Genomic DNA, 24,322 nt, shown 5'->3' with positions numbered 1-24,322 from the left:
GTCTCTTGTGCGCTATACAGACAAAACATACCCTTCACAGAGAAGGAAACGAGAAAGTGCAGAATGTAGTGTTACAGTCATAGCTAGAGTGTAGAGAAAGGTCAACTTAATGCAAGGTAAGTCCATTCAAAAGTCTCATAGCAGTAGGGAAGAAGCTGTTCTTGAGTCGGTTGGTACATGCCCTCAGACTTTTGTATCTTTTTTCCCAACGGAAGATGGTAGAAGAGAGAATGTCCGGGGTGTGTGGGGTCCTTAAGTATGCTGGCTGCTTTGCCGAGGCAACGGGAAGTATAGACAGAGTAATGGATGGGAGACTCGTTTGCGTGATGGGTTGGGCTGCATTCACGACCTTTTGTGTAGTTCCTTGCGGTCTTGGGCTGTGATACAACCAGACAGAATGCTTTCTATGGTGCATCTGTAAAGGTTGGTGAGAGTCATAGCTGACATACCAAATTTCCTTAGTCTTCTGAGAAAGTAGAGGCATTGGTGGGCTTTCTTAACTATAGTGTCGGCATGGGGGACCAGGATAGGTTGTTGGTGATCTGGACATCTAAAAACTTGAAGCTCTCGACCCTTTCTACTTTGTCCCCGTTGACAGGGGAATGTTCTTCTTTACGCTTCCTGAAGTCGATGACAATCCCCTTTGTTTTGTTGACATTGAGGGAGAGATTATTGTTGCCACACCAGTTCACCAGATTCTCTCCCTCACTCCTGTACTCTGTCTCGTCACTGTTTGAGATCCGACCCACTATGGTGGTGTCGTCAGCAAACTTGAAAATTGAATTGGAGGGGAATTTGGCCACATAGTCATAGGTGTATAATGAGTATAGTAGGGGGCTGAGAACACAGCCTCGTGGGGCACCGGTGTTGAGGATGATCATGGAGGAGGTGTTGTTGCCTATCCTTACTGATTGTGGTCTGTGAATTGGGAAGTTCAGGATCCAATCGCAGAGGGAAGTGCTGAGGCCCAGGCCATGGAGTTTGGATTTTGTCTTGCATATCCTGATGCTTTACAACTTCAAGCCATTTGCTTATCTTGGCCTGACCCTGATCAGTCCTCCACTTCCTAGTTTGACCAGAAGGTTACACTCCTTACCATATCCACTCCAGTTTGTTTTTCACTGTGTACACTTTAAAAAAAAACTTACATCAACAATTTGGCCAAGCCTGGGTATTCCCAGTGTACTTTACATCAAAGAACAATACAGCACAGGAACAGGCCCTTCGGCCCTCCAAGCCTGCACCGATCATGTGTTCCTAACTAGACCATCCGTTTGTATCCCTCTATTCCCAGTCTGTTCATGTGACTATCTAGATAAGTCTTAAATGATTCTAGCGTGTCTGCCTCAACCACCTTGCTTGGTAGTGCATTCCAGGCCCCCACTCAATGATGGCGATCAATATGTCAGGAAAAAATTTCAGGAACATAACTTCCATGTATTATTTCATAGATTTAGTCGTACAATAGTACATCACTGTGTCTTATGAAATATCCATTGCTTAAAAATATACTTTTAATGTCTTTGTGGTTATATTTCCAGGTGCTGTTTTAATTTTTTTACCAGGATATGATGAAATTGTAGGACTCAGAGATCGCATACTCTATGATGACAAAAGATTTGCAGATAATTCGCACAAGTAAGTTTTCAAAGCAGATAACGTCCAATTTTTAAAATGTGAAATTAAATTATAAAAATCATTTTTCCGGGTATTCCAAAATAGTTTACACGGAGTATAGGTAGAAATGTGTTGTCTGAAATAGGAGCAGAAGTAGGCCATTCAGCCTCTTGAGCCTACTCTGCCATTTGATAAGATCGTGGCTGATCTGTTTGTGTTTTGAGTTCTACATTCCGACCTAGCCTCAATAATCTTAGATTCATGTTAGGCAAGGGAATCAATCTAACACTGCCTTAAAAATATTTAATGATCTCGCTTCCACCACCTTCTGAGGCAGAGTTCCAAAGTCGCACAACTCTCAGAAATAAATTCTCCTCATCTGTCATAGAGGTTTACAGCACGGAAACAGGCCCTTCGGCCCAACTTGTCCATGCCACCCTTTTTTTTTAAACCCCTAAACTAATCCCAATTGCCCGCATTTGGCCCATATCCCTCTATACCCATCGTACCCATGTAACTATCTAAATGCTTTTTAAAAGACAAAATTGTACCCGCCTCTGCTACTACCTCTGGCAGCTTGTTCCAGACACTCACTACCCTCTGAAAAAATTGCCCTCTGGACACTTTTGTATCTCGCCCCTCTCACCTTAAATCTATGCCCTTTAGTTTTAGACTCCCCTGCCTTTGGGAAAAGATATTGACTATCTAGTTGATCTGTGCCCCTCATTATTTTATAGACCTCCATAAGATCACCCCTCAGCCTCCTACGCTCCAGAGAAAAAAGTCCCAGTCTATTCAGCCGCTCCTTATAACTCAATCCATCAAGTCCCGGTAGCATCCTAGTAAATCTTTTCTGCACTCTTTCTAGTTTAATAATATCCTTTCTATAATAGGGTGACCAGAATTGCACACAGTATTCCAAGTGTGGCCTTACCAATGTCTTGTATAATTTCAACAAGACATCCTAACTCCTGTATTCAATGTTCTGACCGATGAAACCAAGCATGCTGAATGCCTTCTTCACCACTCTGTCCACCTGTGACTCCACTTTCAAGGAGCTATGAACATGTACCCCTAGATCTCTTTGTTCTGTAACTCTCCCTAACGCTCTACCATTAACTGAGTAAGTCCTGCCCTGGTTCGATCTACCAAAATGCATCACCTTGCATTTGTCTGAATTAAACTGTCCTATAAGGGCAACCCTTAATTGTAAAACAGTGCCCCCTAATTCTGGACTAACCCACAAGGTGAGTGACGGGAGAGGTGTTGGGTATAGTGGAGGAGTGACATCTCTCCCGTCACTCACGGCACCTTCCCATGCAATCACAGAAGGTGTAACACTTGCCCCTTTACCTCTTCCATGCTCACCATCCAAGGTCCAAAACATTCATTTCAGGTTAAGCAGCGTTTCACTTGCACCTCTTTCAATTTGGTCTATTGCATTCGCTGCTCCCAATGTGGTCTCCTCTATATCGGAGAGACCAAGTGTAAACTGGGTGATCGCTTTGCTGAGCACCTTCGGTCTGTGTGCAATCAGGACCCTGACCTTCCGGTTGCTTGCCATTTTAACACACGATCCTGCTCCCATGCCCACATGGTTGTCCTTGGCTTGCTGCAATGTTCCAGTGAAGCTCAACGCAACCTGGAGGAACAGCATCTCATCTTCCGGCTAGGCACTTTGCAGCGTTCCGGTCTTAACATCGAATTCAACAACTTCAGATGATTAGCTCTACCCCATCTCGACCCCTTTGCTTTCATTCTATTTTATTTTATTTATTTTACTGTTCTCTATCTTTTATTTCTTTATTGTCTTTCTGCTTCCCCCACCCCCCCAGTCTTTTCCCCCACTTTATCCCCCTTTTCTCCCCCTTTGCTTCCCCTTTTCTAAATTTTATCTCTGTCCCATCCATTCCCCCCTCCCTCCCCCAACACCTTCATCTGTCACAGTTTACCCTCTCATTTTAGCTTCTTTGCCGTTTGGCGATTCACACCTTTTATTCTCTCTGTGGACTGTCATTAGCAGTCTTTTCCCCTGGTTTCTGTGGCTATGACTCACCTTTCATTCTCTCACCCTGCAGTATAAATATCTCCCACTTTCTCTGCCTTTTAGCTTTGACAAAGGGTCATCTGGACTTGAAACGTCAGCTCTTTTCTTTCCTTACAGATGCTGCTGAGATTTTCCAGCATTTTCTCTTTTGGTTCCTCTCTTTAGAATTTTTCTTTACAGTAGGAATATACTTATTCTGAGTATTCTGAAATATCCCCTTAAATGTCTGCCACTTTTTCTCTATTGATCTATCCCCTTGCCTAGTATCCCAGTTCACTTCAGCTAACTCGGCTTTCGTGCCCACAGTTACCCTTATTTAAGTTGGAAGTACTAGTCTTCGATCCACCCTTCTCCCTTTCATTCTAGATGAAAAATTCAACCATATTGTGGTTGAAAGGGGTGCCTTTACTCTGAGGTCATTAATTAATCCTGTCACATTACACACTATCACGTCTGATATGACCTGTTCGCTGGTTAGTGCCAGAACATGCTGCTCTAGGAAACTATACTCCTACTACTACATTCCTTTTTGCTTCCCCACCTGCTTCCTGTATCACTATGTTGTGGTTGGTTTGCTCATCCACCCTGCAGCCCCGGCTCTCACTCAGACAAGCTGAGAGAACCTTAAAACTTGCAGAGGCTGACATTCCTGTCCGCTGGGTCTCCTTAACTCCCTCACCTGCAGTCACATCCTTCTGGCCCTGACCAAATCCAAAGACCCTATCCTAAGTAGTATCCTCCTGGTACATAGCACACAGGTAACAAACGTTTCCCCCTCCCTGATGTATTGCAGAATCTGCAGCTCAGCCTCCAGCTCAGTGACTGAGCTGAAGTTCCTCCAGCTGTAAACACTTCTTCTTGCAGACATGTTTGTCCTGGATCACACTGGCATATCCAGGAACTCTTGCATGCTGCAGCCTTGACACATCAGCTGTCCTGCCATCCTTAATGTGTTTAATTAAATTATGTTGCATTTTTATCTTCTTAATTTGACCACAAATTTATATATTATTTTAAATCTTAGGAATAGAATAGACCTTAACCACTTACTAGATACTCACTAAACAGCTAGCTCCTTGCCCTATAGTTGAGTAAGAATTATTAAAGGGTGAGAAAGGTAGGAAAAGGAAATGAACAGTCCATTCACCAAAGTCAAAGTTTGTACTCTGTTTCCTCAGCTGCACTCATTTGTCAACGCTGTACTAAAGAAGCCTGTTTTTATAGCAGCTGAACTGGGGTTAGAGAAACCAGATTCGGCCAGTTAGCTAACTAACCACTCTGCTCTCACAACAATGTGTGTCTACCCTTTCTAAACTGCAAGAAAGAAAAACATTTCAGGGGCGATTCTTCTAGCCTGCTAGCAGCGCAACGGACCAGGAGACATCAACAGAAGCCATTTAGCGGGCTTCTCACGAGGTGCCACGGGTCTCCGGCTCCAAGATTTTTGGAGTCATCAGTTCCGTGTGGGATATCAATGCGGAGCTGATTTCAATATTTGGAGCAATATTTACATTTCATTAGCGGGCCCGGGACTGAAGTCTCCCGGCCCACTAATATCTCTCTGCCACCCCCTCCCTCGCGCCAGGAGTGGTTCACTCCAGCAGGGTTTACTACTACTACCCACTAATGGGGAACAGGTGGCCAACCCAGCTGGGGGGAACAGAGGCCATAGAGGCCCCACAAGGAGGTCGGGATTAAGGGGATAGGGTGCCCGGCACTGCCCAAGCGGCAAACTGGCAATGCCCAAGGGGTTGGGCCCTGAGGGGGCAGGGCATATTGGGGGATGGGGCCTATTGGGGGCAATCAGTGGAGGTGGGGGGTCCTGCTGCCAGTCTGCACTTGGGATCGGTCACAGAGGGAGGGAGGACGGCGATCGGAGCTGGCCATCTGGAGGGCGGGGGGACCATAAGGGTTGTCCGGGGAAAGGTCCGGGAGGCCAGCAATCGGGGTGAGCCAGTTGGAGGGGCACCTATGGAGGATTGCGGGTCTGGCTAGCGATCGGGAGGCTGGCAGTGCAGGGCCAAGGCGCATGCACTGATCACCACGCTGACAGATTGCCAAATGTGCAGCTATGCTGCTGGCCTCTCGGGCCGGTACAGGCCCTGCCCACAGATTTTTAGAGTGAATCCCGCTAGGGCACTCTGCAGTGCTGAGAGTGAGAGAGATGCATTCTGAAAATCACACGTAAAAAAAACCAGCAGGAGTTACTCCAGTTTTCATGCAAATTTGGCACTTAGAATGTTTTTGGGAGAATCACACCCTTCTTCTTTCACAGTATTTTCCAGTTACTGCTAATTTCAGACTAGATTCTGTTTTAGGAACAAAATTAACACTTTAAACTTCCCTAGTCACCAAACTTCAAGTATGCACTCCGTTAAAGTAAATGAGCTACCTGAAGCTTTCAGGAGGATAGCTGGTGCTGGTCAAATCTTGCTTCCAGCAAGGCCACTCAGAGAATTGGGGATCAGTTCCAATGTGAGATTACCTAATTTTGCCCGTCTCCAAGGGCTGGGAGAGTTCACCCCTTTTGTGTCTGTTTTGGCCAAAAATGATCAAGCCAGACTAATCCTACTTTTGTTTCTTGGCCCATCGCCTTCTATGTTATGGCACTTCAGGTGCATATCCAAATACTATTTGAGCTCTGAGAGTTTCTGCCTCTGCAACCTTTTTAGCCAGTGAGTCCCAGACCCTATCAGACTCGGGATGAAAAATATTCTCCTTAACTCCTCTAATCCTTCTACCAATTGCTTTAAATCTATGTTCCTATGACTTTTGTTCCAATGGAAATAGGTCCTTCCCATCCACCCTGTTTTGATAATTTTATGCACACCAATGAAGTCTCTCCGCCTCCTTCATTCAAAGGAAACTGCCTCAGTCTTTCCAATTTTTCCTCCACGCTAAAGTTTTCCAGACAGGCAACATCCTTGTAAATCTCCTCTGTACCCTTCTAAAGCAATTACATCCTTTCATTATGAGCTGACCTAGAACTGTGTGCATTATGCTATCTGTGGCTTTGTTTTGAAGCTGTGTTTTACATAGTTCTCCCTGATCCTATTTTTGGTGTATTGGCTAATAAGGGAATTTGCTTTCTTAACCATCTTGGCTACCTCTCTTGCTGCCTTCAGTGATCCATAAACATGCACTCCAAGGTCCTCCTACCTCTCTACACTTCTGAGCATCTGACCATTTATGATGTATCCTCTCCCTAAATGCATTACTGTACCTCACACTTCTCTGCATTGAATTCCATTTACTAATTTTCTGCCCACCTGATCAGACCAGTGATATCTTCCAATTCTCCAGCTTTCTTATTATCAACCCCGCAGCCAATTTTGATAATATCGACAAACTTCTAACCATGTTCCTTATATTTACTTTGAAATCATTGATAGGTACCACAAAAAGCAGTAACCTAGTAATGAGCCCTGCATAACCCCATTGGAAACAGTCTTCCTATCACAAAATTGCAGCCGAGCAAATTTCAAATCTAACTGGTCACGTTCTCTTGGATGCCATGGACATCTACTTTTCTAACCAGTTTGCTATATGCGATCTAAAAACATTGCTAAAACCACATAGACTGCATCAAGCATGCTGCACTCATCAAACCTCCTCAGAAAAAGTTACGATACCCAGCAATTAGGGCTCTGTTGTTTCAGTCATAATTTCTGTTCTTGGTAAATAGGGCTCTGATGTTACCTAGGTGGACAATTAATAGATTGCATTGTCTGTCTGATCCCAGAGATGCTCCTCCTCAATCTCCATTTTAACTGTACCAACTAGAAAACCTCTTTTGCTGTCTTGGATGCGTTGGATTTGAATGGCCCTCACATTTGATCCTGGATTAATGAATTCATTTAACTGCTGGGCACTTTTTAATTGTCACCTTGTTGCTTCCTCTTGTAAGTTAAAGTCTTGTTTCCAGCCCTACGGACATGGTAACACAGAGTTACTCTGAGCCTTATTAGAGTAGCACAGTGATTAGCACTGCTTCCTCACAGCACCAGGGACCTGGATTTGATTCCAGCTTTGGGTGACTGTCTTTGTGGAGTTTGCACATTCTCCATGGATCTGTGTGGGTTGCCTCCAGGTACTCTGGTTTCCTCCCACAGTCCAAATTTGTGCAGGTTAGGTAGAGTGGCTAAATTGCCGCTTAGTGTCCAGAGATGTGTAGATTAGGTGGATTAGACATGGTAAATGCGCAGGGTTATGGGCAGAGGGCACGGGGGTGGGCCTGGGTAGGTGCTATTTCAGGGAGTTGCTGCAGACTCGATGGACTGGAAGGCCTACTTCGAAACTGTAGGGATTCTACAGATTATCCTGGTTGGATGACCTTTTACCAAACAAGATAATTTTTTTGCTCCTTGCAGGAACCCTGGCTGATTCTCCTCCTGGGTTAGGGAAAATAACTAAATCTAGTTGTGTTGCTTCTAAGCTACCCTCAGTGAGATCAACTGACTCAGTGTAGATCTTTTGTTAGAATGGCTAAACACTGCAATAGGTGATACATTTTACCTACTGAACTACCATAGGAGGTGGCATCAAAATTGTTTCGAAGTATACTTCATTCTTTGACCCTTCACTGGGCTCAGAATAAAACACCACCTGGGAGTACTCTCTAGCTTTGTGGTTTAACTTTATAGTACGCTTATTGGTATTGAATGTTTGGTTGCTATGTTCAAAATATTACCAACAATGTAATAAGTATACAATGCATAGGACCTATTTGAGCTCCTAAATATAAATTTATAAACTGAACAACTAAATTGGGAATCATCGTAAAACTAATGATATGCTTATTTTTTGGAATTATTTACACTTAAATTTGCAAAAGGTATTGCATATATAACACCAGTATCTCTGTTTATAAGCACTTGCAGCAGTTGAGGCTACCTCACTGAATGTTTATAAGGCAAGGATAGATACATTTTTGAACAGTAAAGGAATTAAAGGTTATGGTGAGCGAGTGGATAAGTGGAGCTGACTCCATGAAATGATCAGCCATGATCTTATTAAACGGCGGAGCAGGCTCGAGGGGCCAAATAGCCTGCCCCTGCTCCTAGTTCTTATGTTCTTATAATGGTGTTTTTGAATAGAAAGAAAATAATCAGACACATGCAGCTGCTTTTACAAGATTGAAGATGTTCAGAAGGATAACAGTGTAGAACATAGAACTAGTCACATACAGCATTTGTGGTGTGTATATAAATAATCCCTTAAATACAAGTAAAGCTGATATTAATTATTTTTGCAGATGCATAGTTGTCTTATGGAATTAGTGGACTCTCTTGGGGTATTGTAAAAAATGTTTACATTTATTTCATGCAAGCAAATATCTAAACAGTACAATACTTTGTTCTGTCTTAGGTTACAGGTTTTTATGCTTCATTCTAACATGCAGACATCTGACCAAAAGAAAGTGTTAAAAAGCCTACCTGGTGGAATTCGTAAAATTGTGAGTTTAAAATAAAACCCCAGAATTGAGCTTCATTATTGCATTCACTTAAAGCACAATTGATTCTTCTGTCTTATTTCAGATTCTTTCCACAAATATTGCAGAGACGAGTATTACTGTCAATGATGTAGTATTTGTCATTGATTCTGGGAAAGTGAAAGAGGTAATTTTAATCAATGCATGTCCAAATATATCTACAATACTATGAACATAGGAACATTTAATTGTTTCAATTACGTTTTTGTTCCAGAAATCATTTGATGCACTCAGCTCTGTCACAATGTTGAAAATGGTATGGATTTCTAAAGCAAGTGCCATCCAGAGGAAGGGAAGGTATTATGATTACTCTACTTTTGCCATTTAAACATATTTGTAAGAATATAAGGAGTTAAGTTATCTTAGCCAAGCTATTCATCTGTAACACTGGCATTTACCTGACAATCAGGTACGTCTTATTCTCAAAATTAAGATGCATTAAAATGAATTACTGCCCTATATGTCTCCTCAATCATCAGAAAAGTTATGGAATGAGTAACATCAAGCAAATTTTATTCACCCATAATCTATTAAAGGTTAGTTTGGATTCTACATTTAACGCTCACCTCTAGATGTCATCGCAGCCTTGATCCAGATGTAGACAAAGTGCTGCATATCAGAGAAAGACTCGAGAGTGAAAACAATGCTGAAAAACCTCAGCAGGTTTGGCAGCGTCTGTGGAGAGAGAAACAAAGTTAATGTTTTGAGTCCAATACAACTCTTCTTCGAAACCCAAAGATCATCAGTTTGTGTTTTCTCTCCACAATTGCAGACAGACTTGCTGAATTTTTCCAGCATTTGTCTTTATTTCTGATCTCCAGCATTTGCAGTATTTTGCTTTCAATTTATTGCTGACACAAAGGACATTTGTTGTGGTTATCATTAATACAGTTATTCTTTGGAGAACTGTCCGCAGCACAGCAGTCTTTAGTTCCTTCATCAATAGATTAGCATTGGGGGTGTTTACTGGTAATTTCAGTGTTGAGGTCTATTCACAAGTCCCCCAATAAGGAAATCAAAACAGAAAATGCTGGAAACGCTTAGCAGGTCAGGCCAGAGAGGAGGAGAGTCAGATATGTTGCTGTAGATGTGTTCTGATTTAAAAAGTAATTAGCCTGAAACACTCACTCTGTATTTCTCTTCACAAATGCTGAGTATTTCCAGTGATTTCTCTTTTATTTCAAATTTTCAATATCCGCAGTATTTTTTTGTTTTCCACTGACAGTGAGATGTATGGAAAAGATAAACATCAGGTTCTGATCACAAAGAGGCTACTGTTGCACTCAAGATTGCATTGTTGGTATAGTCAAATATTGGGCAGCAATGTCATCCCCCTAGATGCAGTATGCCCATATTGCTTAAGGAAGTGAATAGCATCCAATTATGTGTAGGTTAGGTGAAGTGGTCATGCTTAATTGCCCCTTAGTGTCCCAAGATGTGTGGGTTAGGTGGATTAGCCATGGTAACATTTGTGGACTTACAGGGATAGGGTGGTGGTGAGAGGCTGGTCTTGGAAAAGATGATCCTTCAGAGAGTCGGTGCAGACACAATGGGCCGAATAGCCTCCTTTTGCACTGTTGGGGTTCGGTGGTTAATATAAAAGCAAGACTTAAACTTAAAGCTCTGCTCCGTAGAATATCAGTTAAACATTGCTTTTTCTTTGATCAAGCTGACATTGACTGATTTGAATGATTTCCAAATATTTTGCTGAATGTTGCGTTTTGTAACATGAGATTTTGTGGAATATTAAATTGTTCATACAAAGAGAAGGATAACTTGTCTTTTCTTACTGTTTAACTATACTGTATTCCTGTGCATTTTTAACAGGGCAGGTCGCTGCCGACCAGGAATTTGTTTTCACCTATTTAGTAGATTGCGATTCCAAAACCTGTTAGAATTCCAAACTCCAGAATTGCTACGGATGCCACTGCAGGTGTGTGTTTGCTTTGTTGTAAATGTAATACTTTTTTTCTAATGAGTGATTATAAATGTTTTGTAATTTTCTTGTTTTACCCAGAGTTAAATGGAGTGAATTTTGAATTAAGTCACCACTGTTACTTAGAAATTTTTTTTGCCAAAAGGCACTGAAAATTGAGTTTTCTCAAGCAACAAATGCATAGTATATTGGATGAGTCTGTGAAAGTATTAAAGATCATTCTCACTCTGAATTAACTATCTGTAAAAAGACATTATAAATCTGACTATTCTAAACTTTGGTTAATGGATTCATTTGCATATTTGTATATCCTTAGGAACTTTGCCTGCATACCAAACTGCTTGCTCCAATCAATTGCCCAATTGCAGATTTCCTTGCAAAGGCACCAGAGCCCCCACCTTCACTTATTGTTAGAAATGCAGTTCAGATGCTTAAGGTATGAAGACATTTATCCTCTTATGAATGAGGAATACATTTTAAAATACAGGAATATCAGGAACAAATTTATTGTATTAATTTTTTTTCCAGACCATAGATGCCATGGACAGCTGGGAAGATCTAACAGAACTTGGTTACCACTTAGCAGATCTTCCTGTGGAACCTCATTTGGGCAAGATGGTTCTTTGTGCTGTAGTTTTGAAATGCCTTGATCCTATTCTCACTATTGCCTGCACTCTGGCCTATCGAGATCCATTTGTTCTACCCGTGCAACCTTCACAAAAGCGTGCTTCCATGTTGTGTAGAAAGCGCTTTGCTGCAGGAACATTCAGTGATCACATGGCCCTTTTAAGAGCTTTCCAGGTGAGCTTCTGAAATCTTTATTATGGTCCAGAATATGTTGCATTCGCAATCAGGAATTCAGACATCATTGTGATGCATTGGTGGTGGAGTGATTAAAATCAAGGATGGTCGAGGCCAGAATTGGAGAAATGCAGAGATCTCAGAGGCTTCTAGGGCTCAAGGAAATTACAGAAATAGGTAGGAACGTGGATATGGCATTTTGAAAACAAGAATGAGAATTTTAAAACCAAGTCAGATTGATGGCCATTATAGGTCAGCGAGCAGGCTGGTGATTGAACAGGACCTGGCACAGTTTAGGAGACAAGCAGCAGAGTTTAAGATTAGCTCAAATTTATGGAGGTGGGAGGCAAACTAGGAGAGCACTGATATAGTTACGTCTATGGTGGTAAAGACATGGATGAGAGTATTTAGCAGCAAATGGGGTGAGGAAGGGTTAGTGACGGGTGATGTTATGGAAATGGAACTAGGCAATCTTGATGGTGATTCAGATGTGTGGTCAGAAGTTTATCTTGGGGTCAAGTAGGACAATAAGATTGTGAATGATCTGATTTAGCCTCTGGCAGTACCCAGAAGGGGAATGGAGTCAGTGACTAGGGAATAAAGTTTGCAATGGAGACTGAAGACAATGGCTTTGGCTTTCCTGATATTTAGTTGGAGGAAATTTCTGTTTGTCCAACACTGGATATTGGACAAGCAATTTAAAAAATCAGAGATAGTGGAGGTGAGGTGGAGCTGGGTGTTGTCAGCATAAATGTAGAACTGATGTACTTTTGGATGATGTCACTGAGAAGATTAACAGTTGGTTGAGAAATAAGAAAGAAACCAAGATGTTATGTGCCAGAAAGCCAATAAATGAAGGAAATCACTGAAGCTAATCCTTACACACTTTTATAAGCGTCTATTTACAAAGATATGCATCACAAATATGCGTTGGTTAATCCAACAGCCACAGTTGCCGTCTGTTCCTATTTATAGGAACACAATTGAATCCCTAATTAATGCCCACCAACTGCGTACAATTAATATACAACTAACATTTGGAGATACTAGAGGATATTGGCCTGGGATTTTCTGACATTTTCTGCGGCTGGGATTCTCTGGTCCTGCTGCTGTAAATGGAGATTTGGCTGAGTGCCAAATTTTCCATTCTCACTGGCGGTGATGGGGCAAATTACATCAGAGAATTCTGGCCGTAGACTATGGCTTGGGTACTTCTGAGAGGGGGTTTGGAGGATGAGAGTGAAATTCTGTCATTGATATGTGCCTTACGTAATAGCAGGACATTTAGAAAATCATAATATGATCAAGCAGTGTCACGTGGTTTTGTGAAAGGGAAAGAGAGTTGGACAAATCTGTTCATAGAACCATGAATGGTTACAGCACAGAAGGAGGTGATTTGACCTGTCGTGTCGGTGCTGGCTCTCTTAGGGAACTCTTCCCCTAGTGCTCCTCCCCCACCTTCTCCCCATAGTCCTGAACATTCTTCCTTTTCAGATAATAAACTAATTCTCTTTTGAATGCCTTGATTGACCCTGCCTCCATCACAAACTAAGTGCATTCCAGATCTTAACCATTCACAGTGTGAAAAGGTTTTTCCACATGTTGCCATTGCTTCTTTTATCAATCTATCTAAACCTGTGGCCTTTACTTCTTGATTGTTCCGTCAACAGGGACAGTTTCTCCCTGTTTGCTCTGTTCAGATTATTCTCTTCTCAACTTTCCCTTCAAGGAAAACAGTCCACATTTCTCCAATCTGTCTATGTAACTGTGGTTCCTCATCCTGGAACTATACTTGTGAATCTTTTCTGGATCCTCTCCACTTCCTTCACAGCCTTCCTAAAGTATGCTGCCCAGAACTGGACGCAGTGCTCCAGTTGAAGCCAAACCAATGTTTTACCTAAATTTAATTTAGCTTCCTTGCTCTTGTACTCTATGCTCCTGAGGATACTGTGTGCTTTAATCATAGAAATCATAGAAACCCTACAGTGCAGAAGGAGGCCATTCGGCCCATCGAGTCTGCACCGACCACAATCCCACCCAGGCCCTACCCCCACATATTTATCCACTAATCCCGCAAACCTACGCATCTCAGAACTCTAAGGGGCAATTTTTAACCTGGCCAATCAACCTAACCCGCACATCTTTGGACTTTAGTAATGGCTCTCTCAACTTGCCCTATCACCTTCAATGATTTATGCACATCTAATAAACCTGGGTCCCTCTGCTCCTGCATCCTGTTTAGAATTGTCCCCTTTGTTATATTTTCCCTCTGCTTTCTTTCTACCATAAATGATGTGTGTCGGACCGGTGTCAATTTCGCTGTTAATGTTTTAAAAAACTGATGCTTGTTTTGCATTACCAGATTTTTCTTTTAAAAGAATTCAAATTTTCAAACTGCCATGGGATTTGATTTCAAATTCTCTGGATTATTAGTCTCCACAACTGGATTACTATCTCATGAATTGTGTCATTTCTATAAGGAGCATTTCTATACTAAGTGCCATGCCAAGTATGATACCATTGAGAATGGACTTTTTTTTTGGCTGCATTGTGTTTGTGTTTCATGTGCTCAAAGACATGCATGCAACAGAAATATTGGGTAATACCCAGTAAGTTTGTCAAAAAGTGCTGTTGAAGTGGGGAACAATATTTGTTAATTTGCATTAAACAATATGAGAGTTTGATCTATTTGATATGTGATTTTAGATATTTGATTTGCTTTGAATTATTTTCTTTCAGGCTTGGCAAAAGGCCCGCAGTGATGGGTGGGAGAGAGCATTCTGTGAAAAAAACTTTCTTTCTCAAGCTACAATGGAAATCATTATTGGCATGAGGACCCAATTGTTGGGACAGCTCAGAGCTTCAGGTAGATAGAAGTGAACATAATGCAAACTGAAATTTATTAATTGATAGGATCCTGGGTCAGACCTCTCAAGTCCTTGGTACAGTCTGGTTGGGGACCAGTAGGTTTTTTTAAAAAAGTGGACGAAGTTTAAGATTTGAGACATTGGCTAAGAGAATAAAGCCACAAGATTCCACAGATTTTGAACAAACAAAAATAAACTTTACAAGGTCAGAAAGATAAAACAATTTACAACATCTATCTTGTGCTTTAATATTCAGACTTAATATGAGGAACATGTGAATTAACAGGCAAACTGTGATTGAACATACCACTGGGCACAATAAAATGCAGATGCGACAAAGACTGATTGCACAGATATCAGTAAACACTAAATCAACCAGTGTTGTTGAAACACTGACTCTCAGACCTAGCTTTGGGATTCTCTCCAAACGTTGCTCCAACTGAGACTGCCTCAATGACTGTGCACCTCGCAGGGTTTCAACCTCATCTCCTGAGACTCCATTCCCCAGGATTTCTGAGTCTGCACACCAGCACTAACTTAGAAGGTCAATTTAAGCTCTTAGGCCATGCTGAGCAGAATACTACTGCTCCAAGGTTAACTTCACCCCAGTGGCCTACAGCACGGAGTCACCAACCATCTGCTGTCTTCTTTGATCTTTAGGGCTTCACCCGAGCTCCCATTATTTAAAGTCTGCCAACCACAAAGCCACTTGGAGACACAGTCTCTGCTGTGCTCTCTCTCTTCTTAATTACTCATTATCCTCTGCCTGGGACTCATTTTAGGACAGTTCCCTTTCCCTTGCTGATACCTCCAGTGGTTCCTCTGCATTGATTCTTGACACTCTCCTTTTATGTTGTCATACTGGGTCCCATCATCGAATTCTTGAGTCATTTTTCCATGCAGGCACACTGCTGTCAGGATGGCCGAGCCCTTTAACTGTAGGAAGAAAGAAGCTAGAAAAGAGCATGCACAACCAGACACTCTGCCACTCAATGTGCATGTGCTGAAACTTGTGGTCTGCCAGGGCTTGTAGTCCTTGGCCTCCACCCAGGGACACCACCGTGACCTTGCCACCCTGAGAAGAAGGTAATCGATTTCATAACACTGGGAATCTCGCAGCTAGCCAAACAAAAAGGACACCCAGTACTGCCTCAAAAGTGAACCACTGTTGAGGCATCATAGCTTGTAGGGAGATGACCTACGTCTCAATTTTTACTGTTGGTGTTGACTTACTCTGCTTCCATTTCTAAGATATATCCCTCTGTTGATCACAAGGAAACCATTTGCTAATAAAATTAACTGACCAGGAAGAAATTGGTTTTAAAATGGTCGCGGTTTTATTGAAAATCACAGTTTGTTTACATTCTGCACCAATCTGTATTTCATGTTGCGCTGTTTAAAATCTGAGATTCAAATGTTACAGTAAGGCGATTTAATTTAAATGGCCATGATTTCTCCTCTCACCGCCCATCTATAAACAAACTTTTATTTCCCGCCTTCTAGCAGTGGCGTATTTCCCAACCCTTCAAGTTTTTGTGCATTCCAATTTCTATAAATAACCCCACAGCAAACCTGAGATAGAGTAAGCTCCAAAGGGGTGGTTTATTAGAATACACTTAAACGCGAGAGGAGAGGCGTGATATAGCGTCCTCTTTTTCATTCCAATAAAAGATGGGAGCAAAGAGAGAAAGGTTTATAGGGCAAAAACCACAGAATAAAAAAATATTGTTTGACATGAGTCCAATGATGAATGCCCTCAGAGTTTCGCAAGCTGAAGAATGATGCTGGGGAATTACTTTTCCAGTATAGATGACTTCCACGATGGACTAGGCATGTAGAGATTGATGGTGTAAAAGTCCAGAAGTTCCAGTAGAAATGATGTAAATTCGCTTAGACTGAGCCTTTATTCTGAGCTGCTGCTTACGAGATGGACAAAACATAGAAATAGAGAAACATAGAAAATAGGAGCAGGAGTAGGTAATTCGGCCCTTCAAGCCTGCTGCAGCATTCAGTGTGATCATCGCTGATCCTTTATCTCAACACCATACTACCGCAATCTCCACACAACACTTGAAGTCTTTAGAGTCTGGAAATCTATCTTTTTCTTTCCTAAAAATATTCAGTGACTTGGCCTCCACAGCTTCTGTGGTAGAAAATTCCTCTGAGTGAAGTTTTTTCTCATCTCAGTCCTAAATGGTCTACCTGAGATTTTGACTCTTTGTTCTAGAAGCCGTTTCAGAATTTTATACATTTCAATGAGCTTCCCCCTCATTCTTCTAAACTCCAGTGAATACAGGTCTAGTCAACCCAATTTTTCCTCGTATAATAATCATGCCAAGAATCAGTCCAGTGAACCTTTGCTACAACTATTTCTTAGGCATGGATACCAAAACTGCAAGGCCCTGTGCAGCTGCAGCAAGACACCTTTGCTCATGTATTCAAGTCCTCTTGCAATGAAGTCCAACATACTATTTGCCGCCTTAACTGCTTGCTGCACCTGCGTGCTTGCATTCAGTGATTTGTGTACACTGGCACCCAGGTCCCTTTCTACATCGATATTTCCCAATCTATCACCATTTAAGTTATACTGTGCCATTCTGTTTTTTCTACAGAAGTTGACAACTTCACACTTATCTATGTTATACTGCATCTGCCATGTATTTTCCCACTCATTTAACTTTTCTAAATCGCCTTGAAGCTTCTTTACATCTTTCTCACCAGTCACATTCCCACTAAATTTTGTATCATCAGCAAACTTGGGAATATTATATTTGGTTCTGTCATTCAAATCATTGATATATATTGTGACTAGTTGGGGCCCAAGCACTGATCCATGCAGGGCCCCACTGGTGCCATCTGCCACTCAGAGATCAATTTATTCCTGCTCTGTTTACTGCCTTCTAACCAATTCTCAATTCATGCCAATATATTACCCCAAATTTTGTACACCCACCTCTTATGTGCAACTTTATCAAAAGCTTTCTGAAAATCCAAATAACGCTATATCCACTGGTTCTCCTTTATCTATTCTGTAAACAGAACAATTCACAAATGAGTACAGTAACATAAAGAGGAGCATAAGAAGGTATGAGATTTCAGAAGTGATGGGGGAAAAAGGTTATGGGGGGAACCTTTAACCTCAAAAAATAGCAAGTTTGAGTTGGGTGGCAGGTTAAAATGTTCGAAAAAACCTGACAGTGGGTGAGCATCCACCCTGCTTCAAGGAGGTGGGTTAAAGAGGGTACATGCCTCGTTGTTATTCCCCATGTGAAGTTTAACTACAGGTGGCCGGTTCCACCATACTTAAACCCAATGAATGACCTGGAAGCCTCACCAAGGAGGGCACTGAGCCTTGGAGTCCAAAGATCAGCAGCTCACCAACTGACTGGAAACCAAGTCTGTCAATCAGGCTGGCTTCTGGCTGGGAAGCCTTCCACTGAGGTCTCTCGCATGCTGTGGAATTCCTGCTGTAAGTGGTGGGGTACAAGAATTTTAAATGTACCTGCTATTTTCAGGTTTGTGGCCGGGGATCAGATGTAGCATGCTGGAGTGTGGATCCTATTTACTGGCATCGCTTTCTTGCTGCTGCTTATACAAGTGGGTGGGTGGGGTTCTTGGGGACAGACTTGGGTTATATTTATCACGTCTCTCTCTGCCTAGTTTCAGATAACGATGTGTGGTTTCATTCAGTAGTCATCAACATGAAATGAGCTATAAATGCTTTGATTTCATATAATTAAAAACTACATCTGATTTTTTTTCTTGTGGCAAGATCTTTGTGTATTCTATAAGAACAGATTAGCTTTAAATTAGTGTTGTAAAACTCTACTGTAGTTGTAGTTAATTTTATATGTAATTTTCTATTTGTGTAAATATATTGAAGACCAGTTTGACTTGATTGTTTTACATCCTTAATATTTTCTTTTGTTTAAAATTGCCCCTCAGGTTTTGTGAGGGCACGAGGGGGAGGTGACATTCGAGATGTGAACACAAACTCTGAGAATTGGGCTGTGGTAAAAGCTGCTTTAATTGCAGGCATGTACCCAAATCTTATCCACGTTGACCGAGAGAATTTAATGTTGACTGGGTCTAAAGAGAAAAAAGTCAGATTTCACCCTACCTCAGTTCTCAGCCAACCACAGTATAAGAAGGTAGGACTTGTACTTCTTGCCATTGGAAGATTAGTCTGGAATCTTTTTCAGCATCTGATAAACTTGGAACTTTATGAAACTGTATGTACAATTTAAGTGAAAAGTAACATTGATGTTTTGCCATTCCATTCAAATATCTGTAGTATTTCACTTTTTATTTCATAGCTGTTATTCTTTGTGCAACTATATATTAATCTTTAGTATACAATCTTTAACTTTGTATTAGATTCCCCCAGCAAATGGACAAGCTGTAGCTGTTCAAGCACTGCCCACTGACTGGCTTATTTATGATGAAATGACAAGAGCGCACCGAATTGCTAATATACGCTGCTGTTCTGCTGTAACACCAATCTCCGTGGCATTATTTGGTGGTCCAGCCAGACTATCAAGCAGTGCATTACAAGAGCCCTCTTCTCCTCGAGGTAACACATACAGTGAGTCAAAATAATTTCTTCGTAAACTGTATTATGATTTTGTCAAAAGCATTCAATTGTATCATCACCAAAAACTAATAGACGTATTACTGAAATGTGACATTGACAGTACTGAGAGATTTATCCAGACAATGGAATATTTTGAGACCAAATAGTGAGCATCAGGCCAGAAGATGGACAACTAGATATGTTTTTTGGAGAAGCGAGGAGCCCGACAAGGTTGTGTACTGTTGTAAAAAATGTTCAATTTGTGCACAGAACAAATATTCAGTGAATATTTGGCTGTGTATTGTCACCAAATTCAATCTGTACCTAGAACAAATATTCAGAGAATTATATGTACTTCTAGGGGTAAAAATTGGTGGCAAGAACATAACAATCTTGCAGCATGCTGACGACAGTGTTACTTACAGAATCAGGAGATGACCTGCAAAATATCACGGATCATGTAAAATCCAGACATTTAGAATATGAACACCAAAAACACAAAAGAACATGATAGAAGAAATGAATTGGAAGACATTAGAGTGAAGGTTGAAGTGGATGGTGCCACACTGGAACAAGTAGATGATTTTTTTGTCTATCTGGGACAAATGATAACAGAAGATGGCAGATTGATGGGTGTAAGGATTCCTGCCCAAAGAAATGAGCATGGGGACAAAGGTGATGGAAGAAGATTTCAGCATTGTGCCAAGCCTGAAACTCATTGAGTTGAGGACGCAAGGAAAGTAGGAAGAAGTGTCTGAGAGTTGGGGATCAACCTTTGCAAGGTAGAGCACCTCTGCAACAGCACCATTCTTGTCTTGTACTGAGTCTTTTGCTTGAGTACAGAATGTTCAGCATCAGAGAGGGAAAGGTCAGCAAGTATAGTGACTACATGGCAGGGACTGGGATGGGGTCAGAGGGGCTGGGAGGTATGGAAGGTCCTGGATGGGCATTGGTATCACCTAGTTGTTGGGGCAAACCTCTGGTTGGATTAGCTAATATGTGTTGAATGTTCTTCCTTGTCCATAATTATCTTGTCACTTTTGTTTCTACATTTGGTTTTAAAGTGAAAGGCCGAGATTTGCTTAATGGCACAGCTTAGAGCAGGAATGCAATATGTAGGAATTCAAAAGCACAAACCCACTTTGTGGAACTTCAGTTTGCTACAATACTGCATAATATCTGGCCTATGGAAGTAAATGCGCTTTAGTTAAGGGGAAGTGGCCCAGCTGATGACACCCACATCCCCTGATGAATAAAAAAAATACTGGGTTGTTCTTGTAGATAACTGATAGAGAAACAACAAGCTGAATGACCTTCTGTATTGTAACCATTCTATAATTCTATTGTAACCGTCTCGAATCATATCCAGCTCATATTCTGTAGAGTGTCAGGTATTTGCTGTGGATCTTTGCATGCTTGCCATAGTTGGTATGGTTGAATTATAGTAATAAATGTACAGAATGAAAGTTGTTATTGCCAGAAATATAGTTTTTGTTCATGAATTTTAAGCACTAAATGTTTCCCCCTCTTAATTCCACAACTAAATGTGATGTTTTAAAACTATTTTTAGCCAAGTTGGCTCTTGCTTATCCATTAATGTGAAGATGTTACGGGTGGTACATTGGTTAGCACTGCTGCCTCACAAAGCCAGGGACCCGGGTTCGATTCTTGACTTGGGTCACTGTCTGTGTGGAGTTTACACGTTCTCCCCGTGTCTGCGTGGGTTTCCTCTGGGTGCTCCGGTTTCCTCCCACAGTCTGAAAGACGTGCTGGTTAGGTACATTGATCCGAACAGGCACCGGAGTGTGGCAACTAGGGGAATTTCGCAGTAACTTCATTGTAGTGTTAATGTAAGCCTTACTTGTGACTAATAAATTAACTTTAAACTTTAACTTTATGTTGTACATCTTTCTGAAATCCCATCAAACTAGCATGGGAATAAAATATTGTTTTACTGCGGGACACTGAATATTCTGTTCCTAATTTTGCATTTCAGAATTTAAAGAAGTAGTAATAAAATAATTGTGATTATATTTCTGTTGCGCCTTTCACAGCTACAGGGTGTTCCAAAATACTTGACAGCAGTGAAGTTGTCTTGGAATTAGGTTACGATTGTGAGATAAGAAAAAGTGAAAGCCAAGTTGTACTGCCAAGTTTAACAAATATCAATGAAATTGTAACCAAAAAATCAATTTGGGTAATGCCAACTGAGGACCAAATATTGGCCAGGATGCTGGGAGAAACTCATGCTCTACCTTGAATAGTGCCATCTATCTGAGAAAACAGATGGAGCAACAATTTAGTGCTTTATCTGAAAGACGGCATTGCTAACACTGCAGCACTCCCTCAGTACCTTACACTGAAATGTTAACTTAGATTTTGTGCTGAAGTCTAGGGAATGAGAGTTGAATCAACTGTGCTGCTATCACTGATTTACAACTGACATTTTTGTGAAATCTCTGAATATAGAAACTTAAAATATGATGACCTTAGGTCATGCAGTTTATGTTCCATTTAGAGACCGTTAACATTTAAATAGAAGTCCAAACACCTCATTTTAACCAATAGAACTCTGGCACCAGGTTTCACATTTTCTTAAACAATACACAAACTATTAAATTTGGTACAAAAGGTACTGCAGCCAAGCACCCTCTCCCAGCAAACACCAGAGAACCTTCCAAACCTCCATTTCTGTGATGACATATCCTGCTCTGGGCTGCCATCAATGTTAATTAACCCTCATTTACGATTTCCTTTTAGTTCTGATGAAGTAAATGGATTTTATAACCTTTTTGCAAACTGGATGCTTTTAAAACTCCCAAAACAAAAACATCTCTCTGGATTGCACTTCTTTGCTAGCACTGTAGACATCACAACTCCAGTTCTCCAGCCGAGTAAGCTTATCTGCTGCTTTATGATCTTGTCTTTCTAGCTGTTAACCTCTTAAAGCAACCTGGCCAACCTTTTAAATGCAATAGATGCCAAGCTGATTTGGTTGCACTATCCCATTTTCCACCATTAAACTTTAATTCCTTAAACTATGTACTAAAATACATGAACTATGAACTGCATATTAACAACAAGCTGTTTCTCAGTCCCCTTTCCCCCTCAGATCCCATAAGACATAGGAGCAGCATTAGGCCACTTGGCCCATCGAGTCTGCTCCCCCATTCAATCATGGCTGATATTTTTCTCATCCCCATTCTCCTGCCTTTTCCCCATAACCCCGATCCCCTTATTAATCAAGAACCTATCTATCTCTGTCTTAAAGACACTCAATGACCTGGCTTCCACAGCCTTCTGCAGCAAAGAGTTCCACAGATTCACCACTCTCTGGCTGAAAAAATTCCTCCTCATCTCTCTTTTAAAGGATCGTCCCTTTAGCCTGAGGTTGTGCCCTCTGGTTCTAGTTTTTCCTACCAGTGGAAGCATCCTCTCCATACCCACTCTATCCAGGTCTTGCAGTATCCTGTAAGTTTCAATAAGATCCCCCCTCGTCCTTCTAAACTCCAACGATTACAGACCCAGAGTCCTCAACCATTCCTCGAACGACAAGCTCTTCATTCCAGGGATCATTCTTGTGAACCTCCTCTGGACCCTTTCCAAGGCCAGCACATCCTTCCTTAGAAATGGGGTCTGACCTGAGCCTTATACAGCCTCAGAAGTACATCCCTGCTCTTGTATTCTAGCCCTCTCGACATGAATGCTAACATTGCATTTGCCTTCCTAACTGCCGACTGAACCTGCACGTTAACCTTAAGAGAATCTTGAACAATGACTCCCAAGTCCCTTTGTGTTTCTGATTTCCTAAGCATTTTCCCATTTAGGAAATAGTCTATGCCTCCATTCCTCCTTCCAAAGTGTATAACCTCTCACTTTTCCGCATTGTATTCCATCTACCACTTCTTTTCCCACTCCTAACCTGTCCAAGTCCTTCTGCCCCCCCCCCCCCCCGCTTCCTCAATATTACCTGTCCCTCTATGTATCTTTGTCTCATCTGCAATCTTAGCAACAGTGCCTTCAGTTCCTTCTTCCAAATCGTTAATGTATATCATGAAAAGTTGTGATCCCAGCACTGACCCCTGAGGCACACCACTAGTCACCGGCTGCCATCCTGAAAAAGGACCCTTTTATCCCCACTCTCTGCCTTCTGCCAGTCAGCCAATTCTCTATCCATGCCAGGATCTTGCCCTTAACACTATGGGCACTTAATTTATTTAACAGTCTCCTTGTCAAAGGTCTTCTGGAAATCTAAATAAATCACGTTCACTGGTTCTCCTTTATCTAACTCCTTGTTACCTCCTCAAAGAACTCTAACAGATTTGTCAGACATGACCCCCCCATCTAATTAAAGGCATACTTGTTACTTTATCTGTTCTGAATTTTGTGCAGTAGATGGTGTCACCAATGACAGCAGTGATAGTGAAATGGAAGACAAATCCACTTCTAAGATGGCAACTTTGAAGCTAGAAGAGTGGCTGAATTTTAGAATAGACCCTGAAGTAAGTATTTTTTGAATATATGTCCTTATTCTATTTTGAATTAAAGGCTGGCATGTAAACACATTAATCTTTAATGAAACCCTCTGGCTACAACAATAACTACTTATAAAATGGTTAACCTTTCACGATATTATGCTGATTTCACTGAAAAAATGTGTCATCTCAAATCTGTTTGCTGGTATTTTTCAAAATAAAACTTCAGATTTCACAGATTTGGCATTTCATTATGAAACTAATAAACTTTGTAAAATATCTTTCATTTAAATTATTTTTATTCAAATTGAAATACTCTGAAAAACTTGAAAAGTTGCATTCTATTGAGATTTATTTCTTCAATATGAGAGCTCCAGTCTCAGAGTCTAGAATTTTTTTTTCCAAGAGTTTTTTTTTTTGGGTTTTCATTCTGGCTGCTTATTGATTTTTGTGTTCCATGTTTTGGTTTTAGAAACTCTTTTCATTCTCACTAATTTTATTATATGATGCTGCAT

General features: G+C 41.2%; 1 protein-coding gene across 7 annotated transcripts in view; it reads left to right on the top strand.

Moving 5' to 3' along the window:
• ythdc2 (YTH domain containing 2) overlaps positions 1–24,322 on the top strand; it is a 91,335-nt gene that overhangs the window by 39,433 nt on the left and 27,580 nt on the right. For 3 of the 7 annotated variants that reach the window (XM_078214651.1, XM_078214645.1, XM_078214647.1), the window contains exons 15-25: positions 1,542–1,638; positions 9,032–9,119; positions 9,202–9,282; positions 9,370–9,452; positions 10,983–11,088; positions 11,408–11,527; positions 11,620–11,892; positions 14,632–14,758; positions 18,705–18,910; positions 19,137–19,344; positions 23,725–23,834. In XM_078214651.1, the coding sequence (XP_078070777.1) occupies positions 1,542–1,638; positions 9,032–9,119; positions 9,202–9,282; positions 9,370–9,452; positions 10,983–11,088; positions 11,408–11,527; positions 11,620–11,892; positions 14,632–14,758; positions 18,705–18,910; positions 19,137–19,344; positions 23,725–23,834 (1,499 nt within the window). The remainder of the gene's footprint in view (positions 1–1,541; positions 1,639–9,031; positions 9,120–9,201; positions 9,283–9,369; positions 9,453–10,982; positions 11,089–11,407; positions 11,528–11,619; positions 11,893–14,631; positions 14,759–18,704; positions 18,911–19,136; positions 19,345–23,724; positions 23,835–24,322) is intronic. The other 4 variants (XM_078214648.1, XM_078214652.1, XM_078214650.1 and 1 more) reach the window with 3 other exon arrangements.

The sequence above is a fragment of the Mustelus asterias genome, chromosome 6, assembly GCF_964213995.1.
Source record: "Mustelus asterias chromosome 6, sMusAst1.hap1.1, whole genome shotgun sequence".
NCBI lineage: Eukaryota > Metazoa > Chordata > Chondrichthyes > Carcharhiniformes > Triakidae > Mustelus > Mustelus asterias.
The sequence above is the reverse complement of the archived record's forward strand: the minus strand, read 5'-3'. Positions and strand labels throughout refer to the sequence as shown.